Genomic DNA, 24,861 nt, shown 5'->3' with positions numbered 1-24,861 from the left:
TCTCGTAAATGCAGCTTTGATCTTTGGGAAACTCTGAAGCACAAGAAAAGTCAAAAGAGCTAGTGGCACACAAGTAGATGCTACTCCAAGTAAACAGACAGCGCAATCTTCTGGGAAGCCCGAGTAAGTAACAATTTCAAGGAAACACGAAGTGTGAAAACCCAAGATTTCAGAAATAAAAAAGTAAAAATAACTCTTCTTCTTCATAATGCCTTTCTTCCCTGTTGCCGGACACTCTTAACATATCTTCCCATTAAGTCCTATGCAGCCCTGTTCTCTGATGAGTAGCAGGCTAGGTACTTCAGGACTGAAGCCCTTTGTTTTTCCATACAAGTGATACCAGGCTGTGCAGGAGCAGCACTGCCTGCAGTCCTGCCAGCATGCCTCAGCCCTGACTGAGGGCAGGGATGACTCAGACCATTTTACAAGTGCCCTGCTCCAAACCCCCTTTCTGCAAGTTGCCTAATAACATAATAATTCCCCACTTTCCAAGAAAATATTTTTTAGAAGTAATTACACCAGTGCAAAATTATAAACCTTTTTATAGTTCTACTATTTTGAGATATGACTGAATGTGACAGCAGGATGCACAGACCCTTCATTAATTCAGAAGATAAACAGATCTGGGATTCAAAGGCTGATGAGAAACATGCACCCATTTCTTCAAAGCAGCTTCAGGTACTACAGCTATACCTGTCCTTGTAAGCTTTCTCATTCTTTGGAATTCTTCTTTCAAGCAAGAATTAGACCACTAATCCTTTACTTGCAAAATGCAGTTCAGTTCAATAAAGCCAGAGAGCTCCAGAACCAGGCAATAAGTGCTTTCAGTCCATGACCAAGAGAAAAAGATAAGTGCTCTAAGCCTGAAAACAGGAGGTCAAATTCACTACTTTTTCAATTCACTTCAGAAGAATTACAACAGGGACAAAGTTGGCCCATCCTTTTTAATGGTTTTGCACAAGTCTTATCATGCATCTTCTTGCCAAACAGACTTCTTTAACATTCCCCACACATAGCACCTCTTCTTATGACAGACTTAGCTCTGCACTACCATGAGTTACAACTATATAGGACAGGATTAGAGTTGTGCAAAACATTTGTAGCTCTAAAAAGAGCAAACCACTCAGCTGCAACTATCCCATGCAATATTTTAAATACTTCAAGGTCTGTAAGCCTTGTTTTTTCCTCATACACTTTTTAAATTTTCAGTTTTAACTCCTATTCAGAGAGGGCTTTACTAAAAGACCTTTGGAAGCGGTTTTAAAGACTATGGGAAAGGAGCGCACGTGAAGTCTAGCTTTTCAGTGCTCATAAATTGAAGTACGTAAGTCCTTTAATAGGTGGGCTCCAACTGATACCATGAGACATCTTTCCAGTTGTGACAGCAGACTACAAAATTCAGTGTCCATCTATTTGCAGACTTAACTATGGCAGGCAACAGACTAGCAGGGTTTTTCCCACTCTCTTAGAAGGAAAGTACTTGACCTAACAGAGCAAGAACAGGATCTAGAATCACTGTCTGCAAGCTTTGTGTTTCATTCTGCCAAAGCTTGTGATGCAATCTATAGTGTAACCTTTTCCCACACTCCAGCTGGCATTAGCAATCTGCCTACATCTGTATTTGTTTAAAGACAGTGGCCCTTTAAAAAAAAAAAAAAGACACCCCCATCTCCCCCATAGATAAGTGTTCCTACTTTGTTTACCTGGGGGTGGGGGAATGCCTTAGCAATACTTATCTGTTTTCTCAGATAATCAGATTTCAAGTACTGGAACGGTTGTCAATGACGCCTTGCAATACACCTCTATTATGGTATGTGGGTGAAGGGTAGTACCCTATTTGCATAAGGGCAGATGCAGGGACAGAGGCTTCTCTTCATGTCAAAATAGTCAACTTTCACTCTGCTTTCACCCTAAGCACTCCACCACAGAACTGCTTTCTACTTTGCCACAGAGGCTGGGATTAGAAACACTGGTGCAGTAGCAATCCTTGCTTGCCAAAAGCTTTGGGGATCAGCTGACATTAAGACGTCCCCCAAAAGGTACCCACAGACAGTGGGAACACTTACACAAACACCACTGATGAAAAAAGTTTAGCCCCTATACTTCACCAAAATCATAAGCCATACTATTATGTTATAATGCCTTACCTGGGTGGGACAGGGAATGGAAATACTTTAAAATTTGTGATCTGTTATTTGTGATTTCCTAGGCTGACTGGGCAGCGCCGTATCTACAACATTTACCAAAAGAAATTCAAACTGTTTAAAAGACTAACAACTGATGTACCTACATCTCATCAAGTCCATGAATAGGCAATCCAACACAGTGGCAGCAGACCGGCTCAGCAAATCACCCTGGCAGGCAACCTCCATTGCCATCTGCTTGGCCACCAGCACCTCAGCACACACAGCTTTTGGCTCTACTGGCACATGAAAGGCAGAGCTCAGTGGACCACAACCAACATGCTATGCAAGTGGCCCATTAAAACAGCCCTACTCTGCAAGCATCAGTGCCTGAGCAGCTCTGACCAGCTACAACCCATGCTAGCCCTGCCCAACCAGGTCACAGAGTACAGCACGGAGGGAAACAACAGAAAAGGCACCACTGCCAATTAACAGAAGCCTCAATGCTCCACTTACTCAGCAGTGAGTTGTATTCAACACAAATTAACTTCTCTTTCAGCAGAAAGTCCCAATTAGTCTTGAAGGCATGCAGGACACCAACATACCCCTTCTTATTTTCCTCATTATATTTTCCCCCTTTAAAAACCAAAGCATAAAACATAATCCAGCATTGCACTACTTTACAGCAGCAAAAAATAAAGGTATTTGGAAGGTGGCTTCAGTGTTTAGAATTGCACAGCAGCGTGTTATATAACAGGAAAGCCAGATCTCATTGGATTTTCCCATTTAAAGATCCAAGAGCGCAACAGAGAATGAAAGTTTAAGAACATGCAGACAGTGATTTCACAACATCTTTTAATACCTACAAGCAGCAAAGTCTTCTCAAAAGGTTTACAGGCAAAACATTTTGTTTTCATTTTGTAAAAAAGAATTTTGTAAGAGATATATATCACAAACTTATATATGTTATACTACATACGAAACCTTTTTGGAGTATATAATTCATGCTGGTTTAATGTAAAGATCATTCAAGCAAAAGGTCACTCAAATAAGCTGTGACAAAAAGAAAGGGAGAAAATACTGTGCAGAGAATGGGAAGTAGGTGCACTGTTGTTCAGTCACAAGTCATTAGAGCCTCACTGGCTGGCTGTTTTTCCACAGAGTAATATTCAATAATCCCTACACAGCCCGAAATATTTGAGTCAGATGGGAAAGCTCTCATTATAATTATTATTGTCAGGATGTCCTGCAAAAACAAGTTTCCCCTCCACAGAGAGGGAAACAGAGATTATTCCTGTAAGTGCTACTAGACATGATATTTATCACCAGTTATTCTCTAAGTTACAAGAAGTTTCATGTGAAAAGGCAGTCTTTGCAACACGGGTCTCGGAAGGACTGTTAATCAATAACTGGTTTTCCAATAACCAGTCTCAGAAGATAATTGCTTTAAAACTAAAAAACAAGCCTTCCTCCAGTGAGGAACATGCCTCCATATTTATATTGTTATGTCTTCTCTTGACTTCTGTGACTCTAGCTCACTCCCAGCCTCCTATCTTGATGTACTTTCACACTACTGAAGTCCACGAAAGTGAGCAGGTCAGGTTGGATATTCCGTGGCAGACAATTGGTTGAGAATGAGGAAGGACAAAGGCTTTCAAAAACAAGTAAATGCCACCCCCCAGACACACATTACAAAAGGTTTTGTAACCAAGGAGAAAAACTAAAAATCTTACTTTGAATTACAGCTGTTGGATCCTGCTTACCCCACAGAACATCCCATTTATTAGTATGCAGTAACTTTACCAACCCACTTCAATTATTCTACAGCATCATTATAAGAGTTATCTTGGCTCTCTTTAAGGACTGATAAAACAGATGTTACCAACATCACAAATACAGAAGTAAACCTTCTCATCAGATTGCTCCCTATGTTGTTTCTTTCTAAAGCTCTGTTAGCTCACATTGTTTCAAGACCAAGTGTCTGCTCATGTGACTCACTGGTTGCAATGTGTCAAACCACACTGCTAGGAGCCACGACAAGGGCAAGCAAGAGAGAACGGTAACAAACAGATGAGGGTAACCTCTCTCACTAACACAGACCCCTTTCTTAAAGCTTTTGATAACTTACCAGGTCAGGTTTACAAGGCCATATTGTTGTTTCCCCTACTTGAAAAAAAAAAAACCAAACAAAAAAACCCCCACAAACAAAAGAGGTCAAAGATATCTTAAAGTACCTTTGCCTGAGAACTCCACTGAAAACTGGCCTGCAGACTTCCACATTTCATTAGCAGAACCTTCTTGCCTTCATTTATAGCAAAAAAAAAAAAAAAGCTACAGCTTCACCATTTGGGACTAGATTAGTGATAAGAGCTTGCTACTAGCAATTATCTAGATCTTTTTGAAAAGAAATCCTAGGACAACTTTAAGAAAACTCCATAATCAAAGCCTGGAGTATAAAGAGAAAGACCAAAAGAATAGCACTTTCTCAAAATTTAAGCTAAGTCTTCACTGAGTGTTAAAAGGGAACTGCTAGTAGCAGCAAGACACACTGAACTCCTGCCTACAGCCAGGCAATAGCAGGGCCTGTTTGCAGAGCTAAGATGAGCATAAATTACCTCTGCAAACATTGGGGTCAGGAGCCCATTCAGAACTCCAACACATTGTAATCATGGAGATGCTATCTTCATTTCTCAGGAGAGGAAGATCAAACCGTCTACTGTCACCTTAAATATTTCGTCCTTGGAATGCTGCTCATCATGCAGATGCCACAAACAAGTGAAATCTGTAAGGATGGTGATTAAACAAAAGTCTAACAGAAAAAGGAGGTGTCCATAAGCATCACCATGGTGTGAACATCACAGTCTTCACTATACTGCTTTCCTACGCTCTGCATCAGTTATTGACTATAAAGATTTATGTTAAACATATTGCAGTGACAAGCCAAGCTACTCTGCATACAGTCTTCAGTGACACTGAACATCTGAGATGTGTTTACAGCAGCAATCCAGGTAACTCACAGAGACAGTGAAGCTCACAGAAACTCCCTGAACACAAACTAGTTGACAGTCATGGTTCTTAAACTTGAAAATAACCTGGTGAAGAAAAATCCTGGCATGAAAGTAAATAAATACATTATGGAATATTTCAGAAAAAACAGACTGGAAGTGTAAGAACATACCGAAACGCTGATAACCCAGGCACAACGACAAGCACATGCTGCTTGGTCTGCAGCCTGGTTTTATTGCCAATACCTCACTCAGCAGCTGGTTGCTGCTGTCCTTTTCTGGTTTACAGATGGAGACTGACATCTGCTTTTTCTTTACCCCTTTACCCTCTTATTTTGCAGTTCAGACTGCAACTAAACAGAGCACTTCAACATAGCTAGATAGCTGGAGAAGGTTTGTTGGGTTTTGTTTTGGGGGTTTTTTTGGGTTTTTTTAAACACAAACTACTTTTTCTTCCTTTGCTGCAGGGAACAAGAGAGTGAGGTAAACATGTTTTAGTTTTTCTAGTGAAAGGGAATGCACACAAAACGTGAACGTAGCATTGTCTAGAGTTTGTGTGGACTGCACGTCCAAGATGGGGTGCACATTCCTCAATGAAATAGCTGTTACCATTAAGAAGGAACGACAGGCAAGAAGGTTCAGCAGTTTGTTTTCCACCATACTGCCACTGCTGCACTCAGAAGTACAAACAAGTGCGAACTCCGCTGACATGACACCTCTGTGCCTTCAAAAACAGCTCAGACACATTTCATGTCATTCATAGTGTCTTAGCATACAAGCCAAAATTTGGTATTGTAGTTTTCATCAGTGCATTAGTCAGTGTGCAGGCAATGAGGAAACTGACTTTGAAAAAGGAAAAAACCAAAGCTAGAACTGGCTGCGTAAAAGGATGACTTCTCATGCCAAGGGCGGGTGACTGGATAAACCTGCATTTCCAAAACAGCTTTCTGAAAAGCTCTCTGAAGCAGAATTGAGAAACAAGATAGCTTTGTACACTAAGATACAACAGTGTGAATCAAGTTCTGTCAGCACTTCTGTAATAAACCTTGCCTGTGCAGGAGTTTAAAAATGAAGCTGAAAAAGATCTGGAATTCAAGAATGGAAAAACCAGGCCTCTTCAGCACACTTAATAGTATGTTTTAGGATGTTATGAGATTTTAGGTCCAGGATCTTTCACTGGACTTTCAACTAGTCAGATTGTCTCTCCCCAAGACATCAGCACTACGATCATGTTCCCATCAATTAAATTAAAATTCAGGCATCCTGCAGAAATGTTATTTTTGAAAGTGTATGTTACTTCCTCACTCCTTTTCCTCATTGTCTCCCAGCACACAGACAAGAAAAATTCTTCTTAATGTTTTCTGTGTCATCCACTATCCTCAGATCCTTCAGGAGGCATCCCCATTCCCGATAAGGAAAGAGAGCACATTTCTAGCACAGCATATCATGCAATAGGAGGTGGCTATGGCACTAGGCTGCAGCAAGGCTCTTCTGAAGACAAAACTCCACCAGCTGGAGTATTTCCTGGCTGCAGGGGTGTGCAGTGGCACCAGCCTCATTCCACAACCCTCCAATGTTAAACAAAAAATCAGCAGCAGATCACAGAAGAGATCTGTGAGCAGTCGTACCTGGCATGCCAGGTTGTGGAAGGGCAGTTGTTCCTATGTCTGCTTCAGATGTAAGAGGAAGACCCAGAAGAAAGTTGACTGTGAAAAAAAATCAACCTCCATGTGAAGGACTAGGCCAATTAGTAGGTATGACTGGAGGTTCAGACTGTAGTGGTATTAAACAAGAGAAATAAAGACTGAAGAGCAGCTGGCCAGCAACCAAACTACAAATTCAGTCTGTAAGTACACCAAGTCCCTTCTGGGACTTCCAGTACCTTGAGTATTTCTCCTGGGTTGTTGAGATTTTTGGGTAACTCTCAACTCCTAAGCAAACTGACTCTTTGCCTCTTCTTCCCAGCTGATTGCAAATCTGGCCTCCAACACACACTACTGAAAACCACTTACTGAGACTAAAGATGAATTGTAAATCCGCAACTATGACTTCTAACAGGAAACTCCTGCTTTCCCTGAAGCCAGCTGTATAGACACTAGTACCAGAAAAGAAAGAGTGCTTCAGCTAACTAAATTTTTATTCCTAAGTGAAGGACATCAACTGGAAGATTTCTATGATTTAGAATCTCTGCTACTTTCCATATTTTGCTTCCCACCAGTCTCAGCATATACCTGTGCTTGATTTGCTCAAACTCTTGATTCCAAACCCAGTTTCTTCTTGTTGACATCTGCACAGATAAACTCTATAAATTAGACATGAACTCAAATCTACAGAAGCATAAGTAATCCCTGAGAAAAACTGTGTTGCCTCTACGGAGCTAAAGAGCAAAACTAGGCTTCAACAGATCTGAAACAACTGGAAGATAATCTATTTGCCCAGCATTAATAAAAGGGAACAAAAACTTCAATGGGCTTTTAATCTGGCAAACAATTAGACATAGAGAATCTTGTACCATCATCCCACTGAAGCTACAGAAGGTATTATCTTAGTTCAAAACAACTCAACAGTTCCCCAGCACAAACACACACAGAAGACAGCTACTGGTCTGTGTCAGTACTGACATAGCAGTTCAGCTTTCCACCGACATAGCCTGCCCCAAACCCCTTGTCTCTCCCTCTAGTATAATGACACAAATTCTACTTTCTGGAGAAACCTGCATCCAGGTTAAGCTGCAGTGAGCTGCCTACTGGAACTTTGTTTATTCTAGCCATTATCAGCAAGTTAATCATTTAAAGGAGAAAGTGAAGCCAACATTCAAGTGCTTCTCCTCTGAAACTCCTAGTATAAAATGAAAATTTAAACAATCTGCATGCTATCCCTATTCCTACCTTGAGATTGACTAAGCAGTTATGCTACATCTATACATGCAGATCACTAAAATGGGAGTTGGGACAATTTGGCTATTCAATGGCTGTCATAGTCAAACCTATAAATCAGTGAGATGGGAGTTTTGTGTAGAATTTGGTAAATGATTCCACTCTTCTGAAAGAGAAAAATACTTTGTCTCAAGCAACAAGATGTGAAAGCCCAAGTTTTGGAGTACTCCCTGATTTAATTTCTGATGTTTCATCTGCATTTTTATTTGCTTACTAAACACTGCCTATAACCTCCCTCACCTTCATTATACAGATCTGACCCACAGACAACAGCATCTACTCATACCATGCTTCAACTCAATGCAGGTGAAACTCACACGTGTGAGTTTCAAGTAGTGCTTGGCTGCAAAAACAGTGCACTGTGAGATGCACCTTCAGTGAGTGAAGGTAGTTCATTAAAATAGAGCAAATTGCATCAATCATTGCGGCATTTGTTTTCCTGGCACATTACTGTTGTGGCATGAGGTTGGGTAGACTGGGTTAAATAATTCCTTAACATGGCTTAAAAAAACCCCACAAATCACTTCTGAAGAGACTTCTGATAATAATGCAAAACTCTCTTGAGATTATTTCACTTGGGACTCTTAATTCTCAAATACCAGAAAAACAAGTTCTCCAGTTGCAAGTACAGATTGAATTTAAAGAAGCGGGGGGGGGGGGGGGGGGGGGAGCACAAAAAGTACTCTGTGGGTAGCTGAGTAAGCAAAGAATGTACATGTGTGAGTTTGTGCAGGAAGAAAAATGATGTACTCCCACTGATTCAGCTAAGCCCAGTAATGAGTAGAGTTCCATCATCACTTGCTCATGGCCAGAAGCAACACTCTAGGCCAGTGCTCACTAATTTCTCTGGAGTTCAATATGACAAGCAAAAGGTTTTCTCTTAAAAATAAAGCCAGACTTCTACGTACCTGGATACAAAGGCAATTTTGAAGGAGTGAATGGATACAGCAGTTTCTGAGCAGGCTTGCAAACAGCAGCAAGAGTGCCAAGACTCTTGACAGCACCACAATCACAAAAACATCAGGGGATTTAACTGCAACATATTTCTTTAAAAAATACGTGCTTAGCTATTGCCTCATTTTTCCACTGCAAAATAAAAACGTGGTACTACCCAGGCATGTGTAGTGTGGTACAGATAAGGCACAGACGTCCATTTCTTCTTGCTGTCACCTTATTCCAATGGCATGTTACTGTATAAACTCCTTGAAAGAGTATTATTTGCATATTTTCAGGGAAAAAAGAATGTAACGACCTCAGAGAATTTCAAGATCCTTGGACAGATCTACCACTTTCCAGGTTTCTCTCTCTCCCGTAAGAAATGACCATAAACCTACATTCCTTTTACATGTATTTTCCCCACAGCTGGAGTCATATTCCCAATTCAAGGTTTTTAAAGCCACTACTTTTACAATGGTAACAGTGAATAAGGAAGAAACTCCACTGCTTGCTATCAATCTTTCATGAGTGGTGTTTCTTATTATATAAAGCTTTCTTGATAGTTATCTAAATTAAACTGAACTCCAATCTTTTTGCAACTTCAACAAGCATTCTGTCCTGCAAGTATAGTAACCAAATACTGCACGCTGTTCTCACATGGACAGCTCTGATGAATACTATGTTATCAATTTTTATCTTGGTTGATATAACCCTGTTTACTTACAAAAGTTACTTTGCAAATTCAATCCTTCCCTAATTAGGATTATCCTCAGTTCACATGCCAAGTTAACCTGAATTCCTTTTAACAAATATCTTAAACTTTAAAGACTATCAACGTTGTACTTTTTTGAGTATGTGGATGGCAAAAGTCCAATGTCAAGTATGCTCCCTGAGCACATGAATAGATCACAGGCTGTTTTGCCCCACAAAATCACAATCCTCCAGAATCAGCAGTGGAAGCCTCTTCTCACAGAGCTGAGCTAGAAGTGTAAGATGATTCTTATCCAGCATAGATAAACTCTCAGTAATCCCAGCACACACTTTAATGAACAGACTGTGTTACAACACAAACCAAGTCCTCAGACCTGGGACTTTCACTCTGAAAGCCAGAGGGACTGAACAAATCAGATTTGCTCCATTGGTCTGCAGACATATTCCCTGCTATCTCTGAGAGCATGTCTCTGCTTTACTGCAAATAAATTACTTTGTGTTAGGATCTCTTTGTCTATTACAAATAAGTTGCTTCACGCTACCCAGCACCTACAGCTATGAATGGTGAAATCCTACAAAGGAGACAGCTTTGTAGTAGCTTCCTGAAAAAAACCACAACTTCCTTCTGCAACCCCAACAGCTGCAAATCTGGTAATGAATAAGGGTTTTTTAAGAATGTACCTCCCAGATACTTTAAGAGCTGTTTTTAAATGAATGTCCAGAAAAAATCACAGATACTTTCGGATCCCTCTTCTTCTGGCCTTGGCTAGCAGAAAGAAAGAGGAAGCGTAGAGAAACATTAGCAGAACTCACTGGAAGGTACAAGATGACAAACCACATTGTCCAGGTTCTCAGCCCTGCCCCTTTACACAACCAGCATTGTAATGAGAATTGGTACCTTTCCTTCCTTCCATCCACTCTTTCCCCTACCTTTGCCTCAAATGCAGATGGGCAAGATAAGGCTACCAACTGTCATTAAAACCTCCAATACTTGATTTTCGTGAGCCAGTTCACCAGCCTTTAACACCTGCTCACTGTTCTGCCCAAAACAAATGGGAGGTCAGCCTACTGACTAGCATTAAGAGGCCCCATTGGGAGAACCACCATCCCAGGCAGCTTTGCTGGTTTAAAGTGTGGTGGAAGCCAGAGACCAAGCTGTCATTCTAGATCCAGCCTGAGGCACAGACTCTGCAGCATGGGATAAGATTACACTTCCACACCCCATGCAGTACCTGTTTTGTAGGTATACAGTTTCAGTTTCCAGGACTATCAGTTTAATGCCCTTGAAGATGCCAAATTCCCTTTTCTTTCAGGTATCTTAAGTTTGTGTTTGGACATAGACGCACAGCAACAAAATAACAACTGAATTCAAAGTTAGCCTATGTGAGTTTAACAAGGAATATATATTTCCCCAATACATGCAGAACACTGAGACTAAACACATAAACAGTCATGTTAGAAAAAAATCTCCCTCATCTCTCTGAACAAACAAAGCTTACATCTGAAATAAGCATTACACAAAAACATTACCATCCATGCAACAGCAGAAAATCTGCTGGTCATCACAGACATCACTGCCATGCACCAAAGGACTGGAAAAAGCCCTTTTCTTGTTTTCAAGATGACAAAGAATCAGTGTTACTGTTCAGAGACCTAAAGCATATATGTCTAGCGCTGTATTAGCAGCTATACTCACTCAGCAGATCAGAGGTACACTCCCTTGATCAGTTTTAAATTATCAGGCAGGTGAAGGATTCCATTGTTAGGTTAGCTGAGACTTCTTTTTCATTCATTTGCCATAAATCTCATAAGGTACCTATTTCAGTTATTAGTTATTCAAATTTATAATCCAGAAATATGAGCATTACTTTTCTACACTCTTCAAATTATAGCTTTAGAAACACAACATTATTAATAGGCTGACAAGGTATTACCCCCCCACCCCCAAGAGGAAGGAGAGGAGGCATCACTTCAAAATTTCATAAAATTGACTAAGAGTTATTAAGACTACATCCAAGGTGCACAAAATCAACAGGGCAGAAGAGGGAAATACTAAGGTGAATTGAATTGCTTGTGCCTGAATTCAGAGAACGGCTGAGGCCAAAGTTCACACACACAGGACGGATACCTTTAATTAAACAGTAATCTACCTGGACATATCTTTGTGTTTTACATAAAGAACCACATTCACACACTATCTTCAGTCACAGAAACAGTATTTGTCTTACAACACAAGCTTTAAGGGAACATTGAAGCTGTTACGTGTGTGGTTTTGTGCCTGTTTTGTCTGGTTTCTCTGTGGATATAGCTGCAGAACTGCTGGAAAGCTGGTGACTAAAACCAAAAACAATTCAAGAGCAAAATAAGCTTCTGTAAACCCGTACAAATTGTATTTGAAGAGTCCACTATGTAGGAAAGTTCTTGTATGTTATAACAGGAGAGCAGAATAGAGGATGTTAATAAAAGTAAAAAAGGCAATTCAAAGTAATTTTTATTTGCACTGTTCTACTACACAACAGCTGGACCTCAAGACCTTGCAATAGTGGGTGCTATACAGACACGTAACAGAAACACAGGCCTTGTCCCAAAGACAAGAGGAGGAAAGGAAGTTAAAATATTTGGTGAAAAAGCAGTGAATACAATTCACATCAAAGGAAAGGAAGTATCAGGAGCATGTGGCTACAAAGATCACTGCAGGCTTTTAATATCTCCAAGTTAAAAAAAAAATCCTTGACAAACATTTTCATTTTATTATTTTTTTACACTGGAAGAACAAACTCATTGCCTACCAGACTTCTCAGATTACAATACACACAGCCAAAGACAAGAAAAGAAATGGCTGATATCAAAATCAATTTACAGAAAATCTCACAAATGTTAGCCATTTTATGATCCACATAAATATTTGTTTCCCAGATGACAAAAAACAACTCTCATGCAAACTCTAATCAAATCTTAGTATTCTGAGAAGACCTGAACTATCAAAATAATGATTATTTTAAAACTTGTGATGATATTCAAATATCCTTAATGGAGGAATGAGCTGCTTTATTACTTTGGAGTATCAGACCCATTAAAGGCCTCTTGGGTTTTGAACTGCTGTACAAAGATAGGTCCAGCATGATTATAGAAACCGCAGATGAAGACGACATGTAGCCCACCTCCCATGAAGATAACACTGACTTAGTATGTGCTACGGGGAGGAAAGAAAAAAGAAACATCTCAGCAGCTGCAGGTGCTTGCTGAGCAAACAGGACAGGTAAAGAACTAAGATGAAGCAAACACTGTAAAGTAGCAACAGAACAACAGACTCTTAAAGACTCAAGGAAGCCTCACATGGGTCCAACATCTTAAGTTTCCGCTCAGAGCTGCACTGGAGTGACCTTGCTTGGTACTGGGAAGGGAAGGGAGACCACCACCCTGAATACATGCATTCTCCATGACCAGGCTTTCCAGCTCTAACCCACCTAACCACTGATAACGCATTCAGATGTATAGAAGGGTAAATAACTACATTTATCAGTGCATAAATGGTGTTCTAGAGACAGTATGAGCCATTTTAAGTATTCAGTAAAAGAAAAGCAAACGAGTATACTTCCAAAATATTTTGTACAGCCTCCTATGTTATTTCTCACTAGGAGCATTCAAGGTAAGCCACCAAATTTTTATCTTATTAAAACCACATGCACTTGTTAGTTTGCTGTCAGTGCTCCTGTGCACATTTGCCTACTTACATTTCACAGCAACAAGAGAAAAAAGGAATAACCAAAAATGGAATCTCAGTTTAACAGGAGAGGCAAAGGATAAGCACATCGGTATAACTGATGCAAGTAGGAAACACTATCTAATTCAACAAGAACTTTTACCCTGGGAAACTATCAGTGCCACTGAACAAAACCAGGAAAACTATTGATTCTTAGCTTTGTGGACAGCTGACTCTGGAAGTCATCCAGTGGGTGATAAGGTAATATGCTTCATAAAATAGTAAAAACTCAATAACCTCACACTAGAGTTTGTATCTCCATTTTATATGTGCAGTTTCAAATATACAGAAGAGCAGGTAGCTACGTACACAAGACCCTAACACATTAGGCACATGAACAATGACTAGCAATATATATTTTATCACGATGCTCAAATCTGTCAGGTTCTTTATTATTCTGAGAAAAAAAAGTACAAGCTGCGAACTGAAAAAATCTTGAGTTCTGAATTTGTTTGTAACCGCTACCAAGCTACCTTTTTCCTTCAAGAAAAAGAAAATAACCAGTTAGCTGTAAATGATTCAGCTCTAATAAATACACATACTATAAATTTGGTATTTAAATGCTTGCTAGCCTCTCCTGTTACATGGTAGAATGGTAATGTCTGAAATTTGAAACACTGTCTTGAGGCTACAAACTAACATTTGTTTTGTAAACAAAAAATCTGGTACAATTTTTTTCCCCCTGAATAAGACCACAAAAAGGAGTGTTCATATAAATGGAATCACTTGATCCCAAAAAAGAATAAAAATTCTAACGATCAAACTTAAAATTCCAGTCACAATTGTAAGGTACAGGATCCCTGCCAGACCAACAGAATTTAAACACTAGGATCCATGTGGAAAATATTAATTACATGATATAAGATAGACAGTGGCTACACAGGCTTCACAGACCTCTGTTATAAATCAATGGCCATCAGCATCCCTCCACCACCACAACTCACCTACATTAAATACTATAAATATTTTTCTTTAGCAGTTACAATTTGGTGGGGTTTTTTTTTGTTTGTTGGGGTTTTTTTTGTCAGACTTCTCAAAGTCAGCATATTCGAACAATGTGTATTTTTCTATACTCTGCCAAAGGCACACTGCCCCTTATGCACACGAATGGAAGTATCACTAATTTTACATTGTCTTTGGCAAAGCTGTCTTCTATAACAGGCTGGTATTGCATTCTGTATTCTCCAAGCCTACAACTACCTTTTTTTATAGGCATTTATCCAGACTGTGCACAGAAATCAAAGAAAACACACAGAAATTCACTGATATATTTCTGATGCAGGACCCTTATCTCTACCAGAAAAAATGGGGTTAATAACAAAAAGTATTTTTTTCTTCATATCCAAAGCAGATTATTGCGTAACAATCCAGGGGATTTAAATACAGACACCTATCATGCACAGTGCATTTGTGGGTGCCAATATGCATTGCCAAACTGCACCAGTCACTTACAGACTCTCTACAGCACACGGAGGAGCTAATAAAATGTGCCTCCTGTGCAGCGTATTCCACACACAGCCCTGATCGAGCTGCAGAACCACGACATACCTTTCAGTCTTTTGGAATTCCCATTCTTTTGCTGCTCATCCTCTTCGTTAATGGTGAATAAACCCAGGGGACTCGGCCTGGCACTTTTCTTCAATCTCTCTTGTCGGAGTGCAGTAATTGAACCAGGCATGTTGCTGTTGCCTCTCGCTTATTAAAAAAAAAAAAGTAAGAAACTGCAGCCCCTGCTTAGCCGCTAGCTGCAACACTGCCTGTTCATTTGAGCACTTGTAATAGATCCCCTATGGATAAGCAGTATGCAAACAGCTGACAAATACCAACATCCAGTCGGCAGCGAAAGGCTTGCAGTCTTTCCCTACCTTCAAGAAAAGCCCAATTAAAGGCACATTGGTTTGGATGCTGTTTGTCGCTGTCTTAAACCTGTTCAATCAGATCCCAGCCCACAGCTCCAGGTTCCTTGCTGCAGCACCTTTTTCCCTGCAACCCTCTTCCAGCTACAGCACACTAAAATATTCAGCACGCAACACAGGGAGAAAATATGATACGCCGCTGTTAACAGTTGCCCTGACAACACTGACACATCCTAATCAAAGGGGGTCTATGAGTGTTGTCTCCTCAGCTGCAGCAAGCCGGCCTCAGGAACGCTGTCTCCTGCACGCTTGCGGAGAGCTAGAAGCACCTCGGCAGCAGGGGCTGCTCCTTCCTCCTCACAGGGCGGCGGGAGGATGGAGCTGTGCTTGCACAAGCAGATGAGCACTGAGTGAAAAGAAGCCTGGAAGGCTCCAGGCATGAACCTGCATTTTGCCAGCTGCTCTGTTTATTCATGTTTTGAAATTTTAGCCTAATCTAAACTAAAACAACGAGGATGAGTCTTCTTCCATATATGCATGTGTTGGATGTCCCCCCCACCCCTTAACTTAATCACCTTCCTATGCAGTGCATACCTTTTGCATTAGGAATACATACACCCACAATTACAGGCAGGTGTTGGAACATTCTTTTCCATATGTGAAAACTCAAAAATCAGGATTTCTAGCTTGTACAGACAACACAGGACAACGAAAGGACTTTTGGAGTGAATATTCTGTACCACACCATTAGTTTTACAGCACCAACCATTAACATTCACTTTGCAAAGTGAACAAAATACAAACAGCCTGGGTGGTTTTAGTTAGTTGGATTTCCTTCATGTGCTGGCATTCTGGATTTTCTTTAGCCATTTACAACCGAGCACTTGCTCACAAGTTTTGCAATTGGCATGTTCCATCCTTCACAGCTCCAAACGCCGCTAAGCAACATGCTGAATGTTTTACCTGTGAGACCTTAATCTTCATCCACTTTCACCTCTCTAAATCAATGTGTGCTCACCATTTCAAAATGCTACTGAAGAAAAACTGCAAGCTAGAACATCTCTATAATGTTAAAATTACAGGATTTTCCCCACTGCAGATTTTTTTTTTTAAAGAGAAACAATGTAACATGATCACCTGCCACAAGATGGCACATACATTAGTTGACAAGTCTGCAGGTGGCTCATATTGAAAATGCAACATTATACAGACATGTATGATCACCTCAATGACACGGGTAACAATACTGAAGAAGAAGGGTCAGAGTTTATGACTGTCAACATGATATGTATCACAGCAGCCTGGGATGCTCTTTACAGAGGAGTCCTGGATCATGCTCAGCTAGCAAGACAGCTCTGTTCTCACACACCTCAGGCTCATCAGCCAGGAATCCAGTGGATGGAGAAGAACACAGCACCACCCAAAGGCTCAGCTGGACCATTCTTCCTTCTCCTCCAGCATGAGCACAAAACACCCAAACAAAACAGAAGTATTCTGCAGGAGGGCACCAGTTCTGAATGAAGCCCACAGCCCACCTCCAGTAGGTATTTCCTCCTGGCTCCATCCTGCTGCTTGGCTACACTTTAGACTTTCTGGGTGTACACGGAAGCTATACATGATGACATTTGTCTACAGTTAAAGACACTTTGTACTAAAGGTTATGGACAAAAAAAAAAAAAGAGGAGTAAGAAAAAAAGCTCTAACACAAGCTGTTCTTTAGCTTGGCAATTTGCCTTCTCGGGTTTATACAGGCTACTACTTTGTCCTGTAAGACAAACAGCTCCATTCTTCAAATCCCATCCACTTAATGCCTACCACAAATACTACATAACAGTACACACATAGCCACAAAAAAAGGATGGTAGTTAGTACCATGAATACTTTTCATACACACCCAAGACTGCTGCCAACAGAACAAGAGTAACAGAAAACAACACTTACATGGCAGCTTAGTTAAATATCACTCCACTCCCTTTCACTGTTTTAAGTCACTAAGAAAGGATTCCTGCCCTTTTAAACATTCTGTTCAATCACCTTTAATTGCTAAACTACTTAAATAGGCATTTTAAAACATATAAGAAGTATCTAACACACAAAAATACACCTGACTGGACCAGCTTCCAAAGGGCCTTTCAAGTTTACAGGTATAACTGTTTCAATGTCTCCATTCCCCTATTATCTGAGGAGTCATGGAGAACAGCTACAAGACTGAGAATGCCTTCCTTGGTCCTTGCAGGATCCCCTGCACCCATAAGAGTGACTTGCTCTGAGTACAAAATGTAGTAATGACTAAGTTTGATGCTTCAGGGGCTGGTGAAGATGGATTTGGGTTATGACAAACAGGCAGCTGAGGCGTTGGTGCATGCTTCTTTCTGTTGACTTACTAATGCAGAGGTGTATTCTGAAAGAGGAAAAGGATCAACAACACATTCAGCTTATGCAGCATGATTTTATTTCAAGGCCCATGTGGTTAAAAACCATGCCAGCCCACAACATGTTTCCAGATGCCTAATAAAATGGCACCCTAGTCACCTGCAACCTATTACAAATAAAAGACACCTATTACAATAGAAGATACCACATAACTTTAGGTACTTGGGGTTTTTTGTAAAAAAATTTCCTAATAACACTATTAAAGATGCATAAAAAGGTACTAATGCTGCATAAAACTAGACTGTACTGACAAATCCCCTCCCTCCATCCATTGGTTTAGTGCAGAAAAAGAAATTCCTGAGGTATCCCTAGCAGGAAAGCTTTGCTTATTTCAGCTGTGTCTCAGCTATGTGGGAGCTTCTATATGAAAACTGGGATGAAAGCAACATTCCTTTGAGGGAACAAAGTGGTGGATAATTTTAGTAGGAAGGCTGTTAAATTCTTGTAAAAAAAAAAATAAATAACCATTTGCTTACACAGCCCCTATTAGTGATTTTCGCCCCCCCCAACCATTAGTCGCACTGTGTACCAATACAATCACAGCTGAGCTCTTACTGTGTCCTGGTTTCAGCTGGGATAGAGTTAATTTTCTTCTTAGTAGCTGGTACAGTGCTGTGTTTTGGATTTAGTGCGAGAATAAAGTTGATAACACGCTGATGTTTTAGCTGTTGCTAAGTAGCGCTTATCCTAAGTTAAGGATTTTTCAGTTTCCCATGCTCTGCCAGCAAGCAGGTGTGCAAGAAGCTGGGAGGGAGCACAGCCAGGGCAGCTGACCCGAACTAGCCAAAGGGATATTCCATACCATAGAACATCATGCTCAGTATATAAACTGGGGGAAGTTGGCTGGGAGGGGCGAATCACTGCTTAGGCATTGGTCAGCAGGTGGTGAGCAACTGCACTGTGCATCACTTGTCTTTTCTTGGGTGTTATTTCTCTCTTTTTTTGTTATATTACTTTTAATTACAATTATTATTATTATATTATTATTATTGTTAGTATTATATTTTACTTTAGTTATTAAACTGTTCTTATCTCAACCCACGAGTTTTACTTTTTTTTCGAATTCCCCTCCCCATCCCACTGGGAGTGGGGAGGAGTGAGCAAGCAGCTGCATCCTGCTTAGGTGCTGGCTGGGGTTAAACCACGTCATGCTGATGGGGTGCGACTCTTTCAAGAGATGGAATGAGGGCAACTGTGTATATTGAGGGCACCGGATAATTTTTGGTTTTTCCTTTTTACACCACTTTCAAACTTTTTATCAGTTAAACCACTGCACTTAGACACACCCACTTTCACCCACTGGATTCTATAGGTATAATTACCTGCACAACACATTATCTGATATACAACGGCCTTAAACAGCAGTTTGAACAAAGACTATTAGGATAATTATATTGCACTCTGGGAAATGTAAATATTTATAACAACGTGCTAATTGATGTTTCTGCTTTAACTTCAGGTATTAAGGCTTGATATCTCTATCTATGAAATGAAAAGCAAGTTGAAGTCAGTCACCAGAACAGTCACCACGATACCTATGTGCAGTCTACTATGGGTAATCTGGTAATTTTCAATGGCTGAACTCTAGATTTGCTATCTTCTTTCATTCACAGGATTCTTTCAGTCCCTGTAAACTATCCAAACACTACATGAAGCTCATTACTGTGATTTAGAGTATAACGAGTTGCACATAAGTTCATGTTCTACAGCTACTGCCTTATGAAGCACTGTGAAGCACACAGGAGTTGGCAGGCCGTGATCACTAGGACAATGTATGTTTTCAAGAAAAAAACCACTTAATGTAACACTAACTGGAAGCCATCTTGTATCATTGGGCATGTCAGGTTACATTACAGAAAATCAAGCCAACTGAATGCAGGCTCATATACTATTGCAAAAGTGGCAAAAGAAATTTATAGATAAGTTGCCTATGAAAATCCCTGCAAACAGAAGCACTCATAAGACATTGCTGAATCACAATATACAGATTTTTTCTCCCACTCCATGAGACACCTGTTGTATGTTCATCAAGCTACATTTTATAGGAAATTCCAGGTCTAATAAGCTCTCAATCTTAACACACACAAAAATCTACTGTCTGCCATTATTGTGAAACCCAGATATGACCATCCATTGAATAGACCACTAGTTAATCTCCAGCCTTCAAGTTCCCCTTCTTCCCCACTGCCAGCCAAGGGATTAAAAAAAAAGTTTGAGGCACAGATGCATCAAGCCAGTTTCAGAAGCCAGGGCAGCCTGCTCACCACTGCTCTTTCTGACCCTTAAGCTCTCCGAAGCCTGAGCTAAGTTACAACCTCTAGCCTCAGTTTCTCCAGTTATAAGATGGAATAAAACCTTAAGAAGAATTCTTCTTCTGAAAGAACTCATTGATTCTTATAAAATACTTCTCTCTCTTAAAATACTTTGTATGACCTTACCGTTATAAGAGCTACTCAGCAACTATCCAACTGTTGAAACAAGAAAGAGAAGAAAAGTTTGGACTGTGAAAACCACAAGCTGAACAGAGAAGTCACACATGTGCTTTAGTACTTTTAGAGCATTATCCACAATCCTTTTCTTATCCTGTTATTCAGCTTTAACCAAAGCTGCTAACAGCTGAAGATCATTTTCTTGTGGGGTACAGAAAAAAAAAAACAAACACCCAACCAACCAAAAAAAAACCCACAAACTTGAGACAGGTCTGGGTCACAGTATTTGTAAAGCAAAATAAACACTGTTCTACTTCTGCTCTTGGATGCTGATTCAAGGCCTTTTAACATAAAAGGAAAGCTTCCCCTCCGCTTAAGTGTATTTTATATCAAGTATTAGATCAAGTCAATATACTATTTTAACATATGCTCCTTTCCAGATTGCCAATATTTCATTGTTATTTCTGATTTTCTTAGTACTGAGAGGTTCAGGACAAGGTAGGTATCTATCTTACATAGTAGCCACAAGAAAGGATATGGCATTTTGCGTTTATAGACATGTTTTCCCAGCATGAAACAATAAGGTTCCATTGGGAACTGGGTTCCAAATGTTTCTTTCTTGGGAAGAATCCCATCCTGTTCTACAAAACAAGTACACCAAAAAATTTAAATGTACCTACCCACCAAAACACACAATCATATTTTGTATGGACATTTTCAACATTAATCATCTATGTCAAAAGCTTTTTTTTAATAAGTCATTTAAAAATACATAATACAGACAGTGCTAGATCATAGAATATCTCGAGTTAGAAGGGACCCATATGGATCATGAAGTCCAACTCCCTACTCCTTGCAGGACAATGTTGGAATATATGGACACTAACTAAACTCCAAACTCAATTTCTCCCTGATTTCCTTCAGGAAACTCATCTCTTTGCATTTACTTTCTACTTCACTAGGTTTTAAATCAGGCCAAAAGACCTGAGAAAGTAGAGCCCCTTCCCCTGCCACTTGTGTGAGAAAACAGCTATTTACTCAGCATCAAAGGACTGGAAACCTTCTTTTCAATGCCATGCAAATCTAGGACAGAGCAAAGTAGCCTTAAAAAGACACACAGGATTCCCCCCACCCCCATTTAAAAAAAAAAAAAAAGGAAAAGAAAAAGTTAAGTTGGAAATAGCAAAAATAGCCACTATATCAGAAAAAATACTTGCTTCCATTAAGCCAACCACTGTCTCAAACATCACACACACCTAATTTTTTCCACTGCTGCTCTTGCATTCTCTCTTCCTTCTACCTCTTATCGTCAAAAAAGGACAGAGAATAACCTCGTCTTTACAGAGGTTTCTAAGTCTCTCTTCAAAGATATCTCTAAGGCCTCACTTGTATATACAAGATAATAAAAGACTGGCAGATTATTTTTACAGCAGTACATTAATTTTTTTAAACACCTTCAGTATTTAGTGTATAAACATCTGATATAATCATTGATTTCTTCTTTCCACCTTCTTGGAAGGAAAAAAGGCCCCTTGCATTAATCGGTAAGATTGAATATAAAATGCTAGAGAATAAGAAGTGAAACCTTCATCTTTTTGACTAATGAGAATCCTGCTGTCAAGAGTATAGATGCACTCTGAATAGCTTTAAATAAGCAATGAGTCAACTCACTTCTAAAAGTTGAGGCCATAAAACCACAGTAGTTTCATGAACTTATTCTTCATTCATCCATTGAATTAGGTGCTTCAACTCAAGGAAGAGCAGAACTGTTCAGCCTTTCTAAGCAAACATCCACTTAAATATGTGCTGGGGAAACAAGAGGGGAGCAGCAGTGGATTATTACGGTTCTTCAGAAAGCAAACCTAGAAAGGCAGGTTCAGCTCTTTTCACCTTTCTCTCCTGGAGTTTGAACAAACATGTCTTTATTCTGGTTTCATATCTCAGTATGTCCTTTTCCAATAAATTGAATTCAGAATTATTATCCATATCTGCCTAAGAGATGATGAATTTTAAATAAGCTAGGTCTGGAAACGAAAAGCAGACACCAGGTCTTTATTTTCCTATCAACTATCCTGACTACTTTGGCTCCTTTAGCTTACCCATCTGTTTATGGGTCCCATCATATGTGCTGCGAAGACTGTGCACATTCTAGATACTACTTTGATCAAAACAGTAAGACGACATATTCTTCAGCCACAGAACTGTACATGCTGAGAGCAGCCATGGCAATTGTCTCACATCATGTAGGAGACTTGCTTCTCCAGTCCCCATCTCATTGCTACTCACCACAGTTCTGGTGAATCACAGGCAGGCAGCTGTGCCAGCAGCCACACTGCCTACAAGACCCTGGAGCAGGAGACAGCTCCACCAGGAAACACGCCTCCACACATGTGCGCAGGCACAGGCGGCTTCTCTTGGAGGTGACCTCTTCCCAGTTTCGGCTGTCCCTCTGACAGGCGCGGTGCCACACACTGGACCAAGGGATGTTAAGGGCTCCTCGGAAGTGACTAGACTATTAGCTATTTTCCCTTCTGTCAATTAAAACTGAACCTGTGTGCATTTCCATGCATAGGAAAATTGAGGAGAAGGCTGGGAGCCCTGCCCTGTTCTGACTCAAACTCACTCATCGGAGCAAAAGACATGTGAACACGGAGGAAAGAGTCTCATCATCCACAAACACTTTGAGCACATACACACCAATAAAACAATCAAATACAAGACGCACATTAACAAGTCTTGTTACATTCTTTAATTAAATGGATTTGCATAGTATGACTAATAAAAATTGCACAATGCGTACCACAATGAATAAAAACATGTGAGATCATTCTTAGCCAACACTTTTTATTTCTATATAACAGAACGATATTGGATCAGGCCCTATAGTAGAACATATCATGTAACTTCAGCCAACACTCAGTGAAATAAGGAAAGGCAGCAAGGAATGGGGACTTCACAGGACAGTAGGAAACAGGAATTCAGTAGAAGACAGAAGTCATCAATGCTAATTACCCTACTAACTAACAGCCTGGGCAGTGTTGCCACTGCTTCTGTCTATAAAGAGCTTATTTTTTAAATATCTAGTTTGTATACATGTCAAGAGAACCAAGCGCTTGTAAAGCACTCAAAATTAAGAGCACTTATGTACGTACCAAGCTTTTTGGTAGAAATGTGAACACCCTTCAAAGAAAAGGCACTAAGCTTTTTCATAGAAACGTGAACATACTTGAAAGAAAAGGCAATATGCCAAGACCAAATTAAAATTTTCTCCATTGTTCTATTACTGACAGTATCCGATGGATGGAATCCTGTGAACTACTTTGTGCTGTGTTAATTACCAGCGCTCTCCTGACATCATACTTCCCAACACATTTCTTAGAAGGTGACCAAGAAGTCTGGACTTTCAGATTCCATTAACTTTAAGGGAGAACACATTAAAGTATCAGACACAGACATGAGAAATATTTGGAGACATCAGTACTTTATTTCTCCCCTCCATAATCTAGTCTCACAGCAACTATCAGTCTGGAGCATAAATCATGCCATCACTTACATCTCTGAAGAATCTTAAAGTCAAGGAGTGAGGGTTGCTAACTCCATCCATTTGAATAGTGAGGCAGCCTACTCCCCCATACATCATCTTAACATACAATTTAGTGTCGTTTTCCTTGAAGTTTGACAGATCTCCTAGGATACATATTTTTCAAGATTTTCCTCCAAAGCCACAAAGGGTATAAATATACCTTCTACTTATTTTAATGAAAGCAAAGATTGATTTTAATGAAAGCAAATATGGCATGACTCCAGAGTCAATACTCAGGAACAGCTGCAGAATTAAATTTGAACCAGTTTAACAAATGCACCATCTTCTCATAGTCTTTTTCACCTTAAACATGTATAGTATGCATGTAGCCTGTTCTGCCACGGTTCCTAGCAGGCCACTGCATTTGTTTAACAGAAGTCACATACAGGGGATCTCCTTCCTGCAGGAAAGGTGGGTGTCCAAAGAGAGTTACCACAAAAAATATTAGCAGCACGCTGTGGCTTGTATTGTGGGTCTAGACTTACGCACATTTTTTCAAGCAGAAAAGAAAGTATGTTGTTGCAAGATTATACAGTATTTACATAATTGAGGCAATTATTGCACTGATCATATTTAATTACCTTTAATACCACAAATAATTTTTAGCTGTGAGGTATTAAACTTGTTTATCTGTGGTAGTAATAAACCAGCCATCATACAAATGATAGCCATGTCATATTACTGTAAATTTACAATTTTTAGTTTGAAATAGTACATACAAAAGAACATCCATTTTCAAAATGAAGCCCAAGTAAAATGAAAATGCATATTACTTTAGCTAGATTAGTACAAGCTCTCTTCCTGTAGGGGAAGTAGCACTTAAGCCAACTGCTCCAGCATCATTTAACAGGCCTGATTTTTCATGAACTCTGGTGTTTTTTTGTGGCAGTGTTTGGTTTAGGGTTTTTTGTTTGGGTTTTTGGTGATGGGTTTTTTTTCGGGGGGGGGGGGTTGGGGTGGGGTGTCTGGGGGTTTTTTGAGTGGTTTTGTGTTTGTTGTGGTTTGGGTTTTCCTCCTTCCCTCCCTGCCCCTTTTTTTACACTAGCAGTGCTCGGAGTAGGTGGGTGGAGAAAGCCTGACTCACAT

At 40.0% G+C, this 24,861-nt stretch overlaps 1 protein-coding gene across 4 annotated transcripts in view; it reads right to left on the bottom strand.

The window, feature by feature from the left end:
• Positions 1–24,861, bottom strand: part of MAP7 (microtubule associated protein 7) — a 126,711-nt gene that overhangs the window by 97,606 nt on the left and 4,244 nt on the right. The window contains exon 1 of one of the 4 annotated variants that reach the window (XM_050893332.1): positions 15,023–15,167. The exons of the other annotated variants lie outside the window; for them this stretch is intronic. Within the exon in view, the coding sequence (XP_050749289.1) occupies positions 15,023–15,152 (130 nt within the window). The 5' untranslated portion in view covers positions 15,153–15,167. Of the gene's footprint in view, positions 1–15,022; positions 15,168–24,861 lie in introns of those variants that run through there. 4 annotated transcript variants of the gene reach the window in all.

The sequence above is a fragment of the Gymnogyps californianus genome, chromosome 3 (genome assembly GCF_018139145.2).
Source record: "Gymnogyps californianus isolate 813 chromosome 3, ASM1813914v2, whole genome shotgun sequence".
Taxonomy (NCBI): domain Eukaryota; kingdom Metazoa; phylum Chordata; class Aves; order Accipitriformes; family Cathartidae; genus Gymnogyps; species Gymnogyps californianus.
Note: the sequence above shows the minus strand (reverse complement) of the source record. Positions and strands in the feature narration are given on the sequence as shown.